We start from the raw sequence: 12,509 nt of genomic DNA, 5'->3' as shown, positions 1-12,509 counted from the left end.
CACCTCACAGGGTGTCTGTTGTGGGGCGAGAAGACCTAGGAGATTGTAAGCCGCTCTGATTCAGGGAGAAGGGTGGGGTATAAATCTGCAATTCTTATTTTTTGGGGGAGGGGAATGTGTTCTCAGTCCATGAGGCAACTCCCTCCCCTACTCAGAAGCAATCCCATATGGTTTCCGCGTGCCCTCCTGCACCCTGGCACCTTGGCATGGCTGTGGCTGGCTTCTTGGCCACCCCTGGCCTGGCAGGAGGAGGTGGGGAGAGGGCATCTGGGAAGAAAACCTGTGGGTCAGGGCAGGATCCAGTTCCCACCTCCCTACATGCGCCTGGGGTGTGTGGAGGACCTCAGGGCTTGGGGGGGGGCTTGGATATTTCTGCCTCAAGGGGCTCTTGTTGGAGGTGCTGTCGGGACGCTGCCTGTCCTGTCTGCCAAGTGCCCCCCCCCCCCCCCGGTCACCCTGCCAGCCTGGCTTCCCAGCAGATGTGCCTGAGCCCCAAACCCAGCCCCCTCCCCAGAAGGAAGCCCAGGAGGCCCGTTGAGCAGAAGCGGCTGAGGTCCAGGAGCCTAGGGGTCTGAAGGGCTGCCCAGAGCTTGTTTCCCTTCCGGTTGACCCCCAGCCACCGGCTCTGTGGGGCCAGGCGGGGCCTTCCCCTTGGCACCTGGGAGGCTGGTCTTTCCTGGCTAGGCCACAGAGTCACGGCCCCTTCAAATCAGGCCTGGGCTCAGAGTGGTCCCCAGCCCCAGTGGTCCCAGCTGCATGGCGGGGGAGGCGTCTGGCTGATGTCTCTCGTGGCTGCTGGCAGCCTGGGGCGATGGAGCAAGAGAGGAGAGGCCGGTGGGCTGGTCACTGGAACACGCACAGGGAGCACTGGCAGGGGAGGGCTCTGGCAGTGGCAAAAGGAGCCCCTGTCCCCACTGCGCCACGGACAGCCACAGCTGGCTGGCTGGCAGGCCTCCTCCTGGGGCTGAGAGGGCAGCATAAGAACATAAGAGAAGCCATGTTGGATCAGGCCAATGGTCCACCCAGTCCAACACTCTGTGTCACAGAAGAACATAAGAGAAGCCCTGTTGGATCGGGCCAGTTGCCCCTCCAGTCCAACACTTTGTGTCACATAAGAACATAAGAGAAGCCCAGTTGGATCAGACCAATAGCCCCTCCAGTCCAACACTCTGTATCACAGAAGAACATAAGAGAAGCCATGTTGGATCAGGCCAGTGGCCCCTCCAGTCCAACACTCTGTGTCACATAAGAACATAAGAGAAGCCCTGCTGGATCGGGCCAGTTGCCCCTCCAGTCCAACACTTTGTGTCACATAAGAACATAAGAGAAGCCCAGTTGGATCAGACCAATAGCCCCTCCAGTCCAACACTCTGTATCACAGAAGAACATAAGAGAAGCCATGTTGGATCAGGCCAGTGGCCCCTCCAGTCCAACACTCTTGAGTCACATAAGAGAAGCCCAGTTGGATCAGACCAATAGCCCCTCCAGTCCAACACTCTGTGTCACAGAAGAACATAAGAGAAGCCATGTTGGATCAGGCCAGTGGCCCCTCCAGTCCAACACGCTGTGTCACATAAGAACATAAGAGAAGCCATGTTGGATCAGGCCAATGGTCCACCCAGTCCAACACTCTGTGTCACATAAGAACATAAGAGAAGCCCTGTTGGATCGGGCCAGTGGCCCCTCCAGTCCAACACTCTGTGTCACAGAAGAACATAAGAGAAGCCATGTTGGATCAGGCCAGTGGCCCCTCCAGTCCAACACTCTGTGTCACATAAGAACATAAGAGAAGCCCTGCTGGATCGGGCCAGTTGCCCCTCCAGTCCAACACTCTGTGTCACATAAGAACATAAGAGAAGCCCTGTTGGATCAGGCCAGTGGCCCACCCAGTCCAACACTCTGTGTCACATAAGAACATAAGAGAAGCCCTGTTGGATCAGGCCAGTGGCCCATCCAGTCCAACACTCTGTGTCACAGAAGAACATAAGAGAAGCCATGTTGGATCAGGCCAGTGGCCCCTCCAGTCCAACACTCTGTGTCACATAAGAACATAAGAGAAGCCCTGTTGGATCAGGCCAGTGGCCCCTCCAGTCCAACACTCTGTGTCACATAAGAACATAAGAGAAGCCATGCTGGATCAGGCCAGTGGCCCCTCCAGTCCAACACTCTGAGTCACATAAGAGAAGCCCTGTTGGATCAGACAAATGGCCCCTCCAGTCCAACACTCTGCATCCCATAAGAACATAAGAGAAGCCCTGTTGGACCAGGCCAATGGTCCACCCAGTCCAACACTCTGTATCACACAGTGGCCAAAATAATTTTTATATATATATATATATATATATATATATACACACACACACACACACACTGTGGCTAATAGCCACTGATGGACCTCTGCTCCATATTTTTATCTAACCCCCTCTTGAAGCTGGCTATGCTTGTAGCCGCCACAACCTCCTGTGGCAGTAAATTCCGCATGTTAATCACCCTTTGGGTGAAGAAGTACCTCCTTTTATTGCTGGGCAGTAACCCGACTGCCCAGCAATTTCATCGAATGCCCACGAGTTCTTGTATTGTGAGAAAGGGAGAAAAGTACTTATTTCTCTACCTTCTCCATCCCATGCATAATCTTGTAAACCTCTATCATGTCACCCCGCAGTCGACGTTTCTCCAAGCTAAAGAGCCCCAAGCGTTTTAACCTTTCTTCATAGGGAAAGTGTTCCAAACCTGTAATCATTCTAGTTGCCCCTTTCTGCACTTTTTCCAGTTCTATAATATCTTTTTTGAGGTGCGGTGACCAGAATGGTACACAGTATTCCAAATGTGACCGCACCATCGATTTATACAGGGGCATTATGATACTGGCTGATTTGTTTTCAATTCCCTTCCTAATAATTCCCAGCATGGCGTTGGCCTTTTTTATTGCAATCGCATACTGTCTTGACATTTTCAGTGAATTATCTACCACGACCCCAAGATCTCTCTCTTGGTCAGTCTCTGCCAGTTCACACCCCATCAACTTGTATTTGTAGCTGTGGATTCTTGGCCCCAATGTGCATTATTTTGCACTTGGCCACATTGAACCGCATCTGCCACGTTGACGCCCACTCACCCAGCCTCAACAGATCCCTTTGGAGTTCCTCACAATCCTCTCTGGTTCTCACCACCCTGAACAATTTAGTGTCATCTGCAAACTTGGCCACTTCACTGCTTACTCTCAACTCCAAATCATTTATGAACAAGTTAAAGAGCATGGGACCCAGTATTGAGCCCTGCGGCACTCCACTGCTTACCATCCTCCACTGTGAAGACTGCCCATTTATACTCACTCTCTGCTTCCTATTAATTAGCCAGTTTTTGATCCACAAAAGGACCTGTCCTTTTATTCCATGACTCTCGAGCTTACTAAGGAGCCTTTGATGAGGAACTTTATCAAATGCTTTCTGGAAGTCAAGGTAAACAATATCTATCGGGTCTCCTTTGTCCACATGTTTGTTCACCCCCTCAAAGAAATATAACAGGTTAGTGAGGCAAGATCTTTCCTTACAGAACCCATGCTGAGTCTTCCTCAATAACTCGTGTTCATCAATGTGCCTATTCATTCTCTCCTTGATAATGGTTTCTACCAGCTTTCCCGGTATTGAAGTCAGATTGACTGACCTGTAGTTACCCGGATCTCCTCTGGAACCCTTTTAAAAGATGGGGGTGACATTTGCTACCTTCCAGTCCTCAGGAATGGAGGCAGATTTCAATGAAAGATTACATATTTTTGTCAGGAGATCCACAAGTTCAACTTTGAGTTCTTTCAGAACTCTTGGATGTATGCCATCCGGACCTGGTGACTTCTTAGTTTTTAATTCGTCCATCAGTTGTAGGACCTCCTCTCTTGTCACCTCAATCTGGCTCAGGTGTTTCAACACCCCTTCCAATAGAAGTGGTTCCGGAGCAGGCAAACACTTCTCATCTTCCACAGTGAAGGCGGAGGCAAAAAAGTCATTTAGCTTCTCAGCCATTTCCCTATCCTCCTTCAGTAATCCTTTGACCCATGGTCATCCAAGGGCCCCACTGCCTCCCTGGCTGGTTTCCTGCTTCTAATATATTTGAAGAAATTTTTATTGTTGGTCTTTATGTTTTTTGCAATATGCTCCTCAGTCCCTTTTTGCCTGCCGGATCACAGTCTTGCATTTGATTTGCCACAGCCTGTGTTCCCTTTTATTAATCTCACTTGGACTAGCTTTCCACCTTCTTACCTTTTACAGCTTCCATTACTTTGTTTGTTAAGCATGCAGGCCTTGTCTTATACCTGTTTGTACCTTTCCTAACGTGATATATATTTTATCTGTGCTTCCAGGATTGTAGTTTTAAATAGCCGCCAAGCTTCCCCAAGGGTTTTGACCATATTTGCCTTTCCTTTCAGTTTCCTCTTCACATGCCTCTGCATCTCAGAGAATTTTCCCCTTTTAAAGTTAAACGTGGTTGTGCTGGTCTTTGGGGGCAAGCATCTACCAGGCCAGGGCTAGCAGGAGGGCGCCAGGCCCCTGGGACCCCCACTCGCCTTCTGACCCTCTGGAATGCCTCCTGGGAGGCTGAGGAGAGAGCCTGGGAGGGAGGGAGGGAGGGTGGCTGGAGAGGAGACCGGCCAGGGGCAGCCGGGAGGGGCTCTTTGGAGCCAGCGCAGAGGCCAAGGGAGAAGCGTGGCCCAAGCAGGAGTCTCAGACCCAAGCAGGAGTCTCAGACCCAGCAGGAGCCTCTGGGGCAGGCGAGGCCGAGGGGGGGGGGGGGCAGACACTGGCTCAGCTGGAGACCAAGTCCTATGAAGAAAGGTAGAAGGAGCTGGGCAGGTTTAGCCTGCAGAGGAATCATAGAATCATTGAGTTGGAAGGGATCTTTGGGGCCCCTCCCTCCGGAGAGCAGGCAGCCCCCCCCCCCCGGCAGAGTAGCCAAGCGGGCCTTTCTCCCCCTCCGGGCCCTTCTGAGGCTCCAGACCGGCCCACCTTGCAGGATTGATGTGAGGGAGGAAAAATGAGGACCCCAGGATCCTGGGTGTGTTTGTGAAGGGAGGGAGGGAGGGAAGGAAGGAAGGGCTCCCTGGGCATCAGTACTGCCTCTCGGCTGCAGAGTCTTGTGAGCAAAAATTCTGCTTCATGCACTGCTGCCGTTAGAGCTGTGAGCTCCTGCATCAATTAGCTTGCTCTGGGGTCCTCCTTCCTGAGCGGAGACAAAAAGGGGTGTGCTGGAAGCTGAAAAACTGTGAGCTGCTCACACAAACTCGGCTTCGAGGGATGTCTGTGGGGGGGCTGGGCTAGATGACCCCGGAGGTCCCTCCCGTGATTCTTTTCCTTCACCAGGTGCCGGCCGGGGTGGAGGGAGTTGGGGTGCCCTTCTCTGAACCGGGCCCTTTGCAACTGCTGCTTCCCTGAGGAGAGACAGCATTTGGTGTTTGGGCCGTCAAGGAACGGGGAGTTCATAGATTGGGGGGGGGGGGAGAGAAACTGCTATTTTGGTTCCTGACGCCAATTCCTCCCTGTGCTATTTGAGGTTCCTCTGCTCCCCCCCCCCCCCCCGCCTCTTGGGCTTTCTGAGCTCAGCTCTTCCATTCACAACAATGTTCCATCTCTGTGTGGACGTGGGGGGGGGGGGACAGGACTCCACCGAGGCCTCAGCCTTTCTGCCAGCCCCCCCCCCGTCCGAGAGTGCCCCTTGGGTGGCCTGGCGCTGGAGTGCGCCCCTCTTTCCCCTCCAGCCTCTTGCATGGGGGTGGGGGAGCAGAGGGGCTTTCTGGCTGGCGAGATGTGGGGTTTGGAGCTGTTCCCCAGTTTGTGTTGGACGTGACTGTCTCTCTGAACGCCTGGTGGGTCCCCATCCCTCGTAGGCTTCTGTGCCGAGGGCAGAGTGAAGGCGGGGTGGTGTCTGGTGCCCCCCATTATCCCCCCTCCCCGTGCGTGTCACGCACCTGGAGCCTTTTGCCTCTCTTCTTTTCCAGATTATCACGCGGCCCGTTCCCGGCGGAAGAGTGTTCCTGGAGGGAAACAGTACAGCATCAACATGGACGCCCCGCCAGCGCCTCCCTTCCGCCCCTCGGTGAGAGAACGCCACCCTGTTCCATCCTGCCGGTCTCTGCCTCCCCGGGCCCCATGGCAGAGGCCTGGGTGGGACTCCTGTTCTGTCTGGGGCCGGCAGAAGCCCACCTCAACCCCCCAGTCAAATGCTAGGCCCTTCTCCCCCCCACCCCAACTACAAAGCCCAGGCAGGCAACGCTTCTTACTCAGACAGCATTTACAAAACCCAGCCAGAGGCAGCCAGATACAGTAAACCAGGGAACGTGCTCAAAGAGAAATCTGGTTAGAGTAAAAACCAGTGACAATGTAAAACAGAGGAAAGAAATGGGGGAGACTTGTCTTAGCAGCAGTCTGCAAAAAGGATCTGGGAGTCTCCCGTGGACCATACACTGAGCATGAGTCAACAGTGTGATGTGGTGGCTAAGAGGGCAAATGCCATTTTGGGCTCTAGCCACAGAAGTAGTGTCAAAATCGCGTGAAGTGATGGTATCGCTTTACTCTGCTCTGGTAAGACCTCCCCTGGAGTCTTGTGTTCAGTTTTGGGCACCACATTTTAAGAAGGATCTAGACAAGCTGGAAGAGGTCCAGAGGAGGGTGACAAAGATGGGGAGGGGTCTGGAGACCAAGTCCTATGAAGAAAGGTAGAAGGAGCTGGGCAGGTTTAGCCTGCAGAGGAATCATAGAATCATTGAGTTGGAAGGGATCTACAGGATCCTCAGCACAATGTAGGAAACTCACAAATACCTCCCCCTAAATTCACAGGATCTTCATTGTTGTCAGATGGCTCTCTGGCCTCTGTTTAAAAGGCTGCTGAGAGGTGATATGATCACCATCTTAAAGTACTTGAAGGGCTGTCGTATGGAGGATGGTGTGAAATTATTTTCTGTGGCCCCAGAAGGTAGGACCAGAACCGATGGGTTGAAATTAAATCAAGAGTTTCCGGCTCAACATTAGGAAGAACTTCCTGACCATTAGAGAGGTTCCTCAGTGGAACAGGCTTCCTCCTTGGGAGGTGGTGGGCTCTCCTTCCTTGGAGGTTTTTAAACAGAGGCTAGATGGCCATCTGACAGCAGTGAAGATCCTGTGAATTTAGGGGGAGGTGTTTGTGAGTTTCCTGCATTGTGCAGGGGGTTGGACTAGATGACCCTGGAGGTACCTTCCAACTCTAGGATTCCTGACCGTGAGAGCAGTTCCTCAGTGGAACAGGCTTCCTCCTTGGGAGGTGGTGGGCTCTCCTTCCTTGGAGGTTTTTCAACAGAGGCCAGATGGCCATCTGACAGCAATGAGGATCCTGTGAATTTAGGGGGAGGCGTTTGTGAGTTTAGAGCGGTTCCTCAGTGGAACAGGCTTCCTCCTTGGGAGGTGGTGGGCTCTCCTTCCTTGGAGGTTTTTCAACAGAGGCCAGATGGCCATCTGACAGCAATGAGGATCCTGTGAATTTAGGGGGAGGAGTTTGTGGGTTTCCTGCATTGGGCAGGGGGTTGGACTGGATGACCCTGGAGGTCCCTTCCAACTCTGATTCTAAATGTCTTAAAAGAAAGCAATCACCAAGATTAAAATAAGTCAGCAGATGCATGTCTTTGAGTCCCATGGGGGGGGGGGGGGATGGAGAGGAAAGGTGCGTTAAGATTCTTTCAAGAAATACATGAAGGTACAAATAAAATAAAATACAGTTTGAGCCCAGTGGCACCTTTAAGATCAACCAAGTTTAATCCTGGGGATAAGTTTTCAAATATATCTTTGGATATATTGCGACAGAACTGTTACATGTGGGTAGTGGGTTGCCCGGAAGAGCTAATTAGAGTCAAAATCCCGAAGGAATAGACCCAGATATGTAGCTAAGGCTGGGCGAGGGCAATTATGCATCCAGCATAATATGAAATGTGGGAAGTGAATGCCATCAGCCCACGTGGTGAGATAAGAAACCAGTATCTCTGACAAGCCCCGGGTGTTCTGTGTAATGTAACTCAGAGAGCCAGTTTGGTGTGGTGTTTAAGAGCACATACTCTTATCTGGGAAAACGAGGTTTGATTTCCCACTCCTCCACATGCAACTGCTGATGTGGCCTTGGGTCAGCCGCAACTTCTCACAGAGCTGCTCCTCTCAAGAGCAGTTCTGTCAGAGTTCTCTCAGCTCCACCTAGTGCACAGGGTTTCTGTCGCAGGGAGGGGAAGGGAAGAAGATTGTAAGCCACTCAGACTCCTTTGGGTAGTGAAGGGCAGGTTATAAATCCAATCTCCTCCTCTCATTCTAGTTGTTTCTAAAATGCAGGCCTACTTCCCACAGAAAGAGTTGGGAAGGACCTCTGGGGTCATCTTGTCTCAGGATACGGCAGGATATAAAGCCAATACAATAGAGAAATCAAATCTAGTCCCAAGCCCGCCCCCCCCGGCACAATGCAGGGAAATTGACCTCCCCCCCCCCCCCTGATCCCCTAACCCTCCAGGATCCCCATCCAAACTGGCTTGGAGAAAAATTGCTGCCTGACCCCAATACGGTGATAAAGTGGTCAAGACATCCAGAGAGGAATGGGAAGAGTCACCTAAAACATGGAACCGTTTCACCCGGTCTCAGAAGGAAAACAGAGAAGGGTCTGCCCCCCAAGGCTCAGCCCCTGGACAGACACCTGCTCTTTCTGGGGCCTCCCTTTCCTTTCCCCATCCCTGCCCCTTGGCTGAGCGCCCCAGTGTCCCAGTTGTCCTCCCCTGTCGACATCCTGAGTGCAGCTTCCCCAGAGGAACAGTGGACAGGAAGCGGCGGGGGTGGTGGTGGTGGTGTTTGAGGTGTTTTGGCCCATGTGACACAGAGTTTTGGACCGGATGGGCCATTGGCCTGATCCAACAGGGCTTCTCCTCTGTTCTTATGATGCAGGCCCATGGTTCTTTGGGTGGGGTGATGTCAGTTGTGGGGCAAGGTGGGGGCTGCTGGTCTGGGAAAGAGCAGGCAATAAACATTGCCCCTGGCAGGGCGTGAGACAAGCATGCGCAATCCTCTCAGTCAGCAGGCAGGAACACGATGGAAGCCTGCAAGGACGGTGTGCTGGGGGGGGGGGGGGCAGGCGAGATGAAGGGTCCTCAGAGTGGGTAACAAGCAGGGGACACCAGGGGGCCTCTTGGCAAGGGACCAAGCGAGCAGAGGGCATGGCTGGCCACCCAGCCCCCTCCCCACCCCCCTCCAAGTGGCACCGGAGAGGAGGGTGGCTCAGGGGGGGAGGGAGGGGCTTGTGAGCTTGAACCTGTGGAGAGGGAGCACTGCGGAGGTGGCCCAGAGCCCCCAGCGACATGAGTCTTACCCCCCCAGGGAAATGCAGTTCCCCACTTGGGCAGGCAGCAACAGATCCTGGAGGGAATTGGTTTTTGCTCTCTCCTGGGCACGGAGCCTGCAGGGGTCAATGGGGCGCATGTCAGTAGATATTTTGTGGATTTCCTGCATTGGGCAAGGGGTTGGACTAGATGACCCTGGAGCCCCTTCCACTCTCTCATTCTATGACCCAGGGTGGCTTTTCCCAGGGTAGCTCTACTTCCCCCTCTCCAGTTCCTGCAGGAGCTGCAAGGCGTGTGTGTGTTGGGGGGGGGGAGAGAATGAACCCTCCCCCCATGTAGTTCTGTTGTTTAAAACTGTGCTCCCCCCAGTTGAGTTAAAGCAGCTCTTTCCTTCCTGGATTCATAATGGTTCAGGCTGCTGGTGCTGGTGCTGGGGGGGGAGGCATGCTCTTGCTGGGGGGGACTCAGAGTGGTGTTTAGGCCTCCCCAGCCCCAGCCCTGGGCTGAATCAGGCCCCGAGGGAGCGGCTGCTGGAGCAGCTTGCCCGGAAGTTCTGGTCCTGTGTGCCTGGCAACGCTTCTGCTTTGGCCCTCCGGAGTAGCACATGGGGTGGGGGGGGGGAGAGGTGACCACAGGCGGGGGGAGGTGCCCCTGGCCTTGTTGGGGGGAGGCCTTTGTGGGGGCTGGTCCCCCAGATGTGTGCTTTGGCCCTCCGGAGTAGCACATGGGTGGTGGTAGATGGGGGGGGGAAAGGCCACGGGCACTCTTTCTGTGCCCCTCGTCAGGTGGGGGGAGTGCTGTGTGCCCCTGTGGGGGGGGCTGGTCTCAGCAGCCTCTCTTGTTCCTTCTCCCCCCTCAGCAGCAGGGATTCCTGAGCCGGCGCTTGAAGAGCTCCATCAAGCGGACCAAGAGCCAGCCCAAACTGGACCGCACCAGCAGCTTCCGCCAGATGTTGCCTCGGTTCCGGAGCGCTGACCATGACAGGTGAGAGAGATGAGGGGCTGGACTTTGACCCAGAAGCAGGTGCAGCCCCCCCCCCACGCGGAGCTGAGGGACCCCCCTGAAAGAGCAGCGTTCCCTCCCCTGAGCTGGTCCTCCAGCCTGCTCGGCACCCCTCTTGCCCCTGGACTCTTCTTTCCCTCTCCCCCCTCCCCCTCCTCCTCACATCTGCCCCTCTTTGCCGTTGTGCCCTTCCCTGCGTGGCTGGTGGGGACGGCTGGCTGCCTCCGACCCCCGGCGCATCCCTGGGTACCCTGTGTATTTTTAGCCTCTGCTTGCCTCCTCCCCCCCCCCCAGCTGACGGCAGCCCCGACACGCATGGGCTCTCTCCGCTTACGCCGCACTGCGTGGCTAAAAATATCCTCCTGGGGGCGGCAGCTTGGAGCAGAAATGCCACTGGGGAAGCGGGGAGGGAGGGAGAGCAGGGGATTTCTGTGCCACAGCCTCCGCTCTCCTGGCCTGGGGGGGGGTTCCTGGGGAAGGTGCGCTGGTCACGGGTGGGGTGGGCAGGAGCTGGACTGCCGCCCCTGCCGGGAGAGGCCCCTCGGCCCAGCCCACCCTGGCTGCCTGCCGGGATGCTCCTGCGGATGTGCCCAAAGGAGGAGTGGAGGTGGGGGGGTCATCCTGGGCCCAGGCGCCCCCCTCGCCTCTCCAGGCAGGGCTGACATTGTCTGATGCTCTCTCCGTCTCTCTCTTTCTCTCTCTCTCCTCTGTCTCCATCCCGTTCTCCAGCCGCAGGACTGCCCCTCTGGGGGGCAGACGCCAGGTACCCCGCCTGAGTGTGGGTTTTGCCCAAGCCACCAGCCCCTCCTCTCCCGCACACTCCCCCTCCCCTGCCCCACAGGAGCAGCCTCGCACCGCCCACCCCCCTCCCCTGCCTGTATTGTGACGTGGCTAGCACCAGACGTGACCCTCTGCCCCGCACCCCAGATGTAGCACCCCTGGGCCAACTCCTCCTCCTCTCTCCTCCTCCTCCCCTGGGCCCCTGCTTCCCGCTCTTCACCCTCTCCCTCTGCCCCCCGCAGGGCCCGCCTCATGCAGAGCTTCAAGGAGTCCCACTCCCACGAGTCCCTGCTCAGCCCCAGCAGCGCTGCAGAGGCCCTGGAGCTCAACCTGGACGAGGACTCCATCATCAAGCCTGTCCACAGCAGCATCCTGGGCCAGGAGTTCTGCTTCGAGGTACCCCAGGAGGGAGAGAGGGAGGGAGGGAGGGAAGGGGCCGGCTGGCTCTTTCTCACAGCAGCATCCTGGGCCAGGAGTTCTGGCTGGCTTTCTCTCCTGTGTGGGCACTCTGCACATGGACATGGGCCAGCAGGGGGACCGCTGCCACCTCTCGCCTCCTGCTTTTTAGGTCACCACCTCCTCCGGCACCAAATGCTTTGCCTGTCGGTCGGCCGCTGAGCGGGACAAATGGATCGAGAACTTGCAGCGCGCCGTGAAGCCGAACAAGGTACGGCCCCTGGGGGCCTCCTCTTGCCCCCCCCCCCCCCCGCAGGAGCAGCTCCTGAGGTGGCTGTGTGGGGGGCTCAGCCGGAGCAGGGGGGGGCAGTGTTCTTGCACGGGTGCGGGCAGGCTGAGCCAGGCCTTTGGTCCCTCCGACTGGCAGGGGCTCTGCAGGGCTCCCATCCAAGACGAGGGACGGTGGCTCAGTGGTAGAGCATCTGCTTGGGAAGCAGAAGATCCCAGGTTCAATCCCTGGCATCTCCAAAAAAGGGTCCAGGCAAATAGGTGTGAAAAACCTCAGCTTGAGACCCTGGAGAGCCGCTGCCAGTCTGAGAAGACAATACTGACTTTGATGGACCAAAGGTCTGATTCAGTATAAGGCAGCTTCATATGTTCATATGTTCATATGACCCCAGCCTGAGCTGGACACGCTGCCAGGGATTGAACCCGGGACCTTCAGCATGCACTCGAATGGAGAGTTTGATTGACAGGCTGTTATTTGCATGCACCGCCCTCGCCCTCTCTGAGTGGTCAACACCAGCTGGGGAGAGCTAGGAGAGCAGGGTCAGGAGCCAGGCAGGCGGACGTCCACCTGGGGAAGTCTGAGGGGAAGCTCAGCACAGGAACATTTAGGCTACTTCTTCAGCCCTATCTAGGGAATGGGTGGTATATAAATGTAATAAATAAATAAATGCGTGCCAGCTAAGCTGAAAACAGTGTTGAAACAGCCAGTCTAGCCAAA

The 12,509-nt window shown here is 55.5% G+C and overlaps 1 protein-coding gene across 6 annotated transcripts in view; it reads left to right on the top strand.

Annotated features, from left to right (window-relative positions):
- The window catches only part of SYNGAP1 (synaptic Ras GTPase activating protein 1), a 98,147-nt gene that overhangs the window by 41,432 nt on the left and 44,206 nt on the right, over positions 1 to 12,509 (top strand). For 5 of the 6 annotated variants that reach the window (XR_009555404.1, XM_060238876.1, XM_060238875.1 and 2 more), the window contains exons 4-7: positions 5,987 to 6,084; positions 10,188 to 10,309; positions 11,350 to 11,503; positions 11,676 to 11,774. Coding sequence is in view for 5 of the 6 variants with exons in the window: in XM_060238876.1 (XP_060094859.1) it covers positions 5,987 to 6,084; positions 10,188 to 10,309; positions 11,350 to 11,503; positions 11,676 to 11,774 (473 nt within the window). In the remaining variant the exon portion in view is untranslated. Of the gene's footprint in view, positions 1 to 5,986; positions 6,085 to 10,184; positions 10,310 to 11,349; positions 11,504 to 11,675; positions 11,775 to 12,509 lie in introns of all 6 variants that reach the window. The other variant, XM_060238872.1, reaches the window with a different exon arrangement.

Source organism: Heteronotia binoei, chromosome 5, assembly GCF_032191835.1.
Source record: "Heteronotia binoei isolate CCM8104 ecotype False Entrance Well chromosome 5, APGP_CSIRO_Hbin_v1, whole genome shotgun sequence".
NCBI lineage: Eukaryota > Metazoa > Chordata > Lepidosauria > Squamata > Gekkonidae > Heteronotia > Heteronotia binoei.
This window is presented reverse-complemented; position numbering and strand designations above follow the sequence as displayed.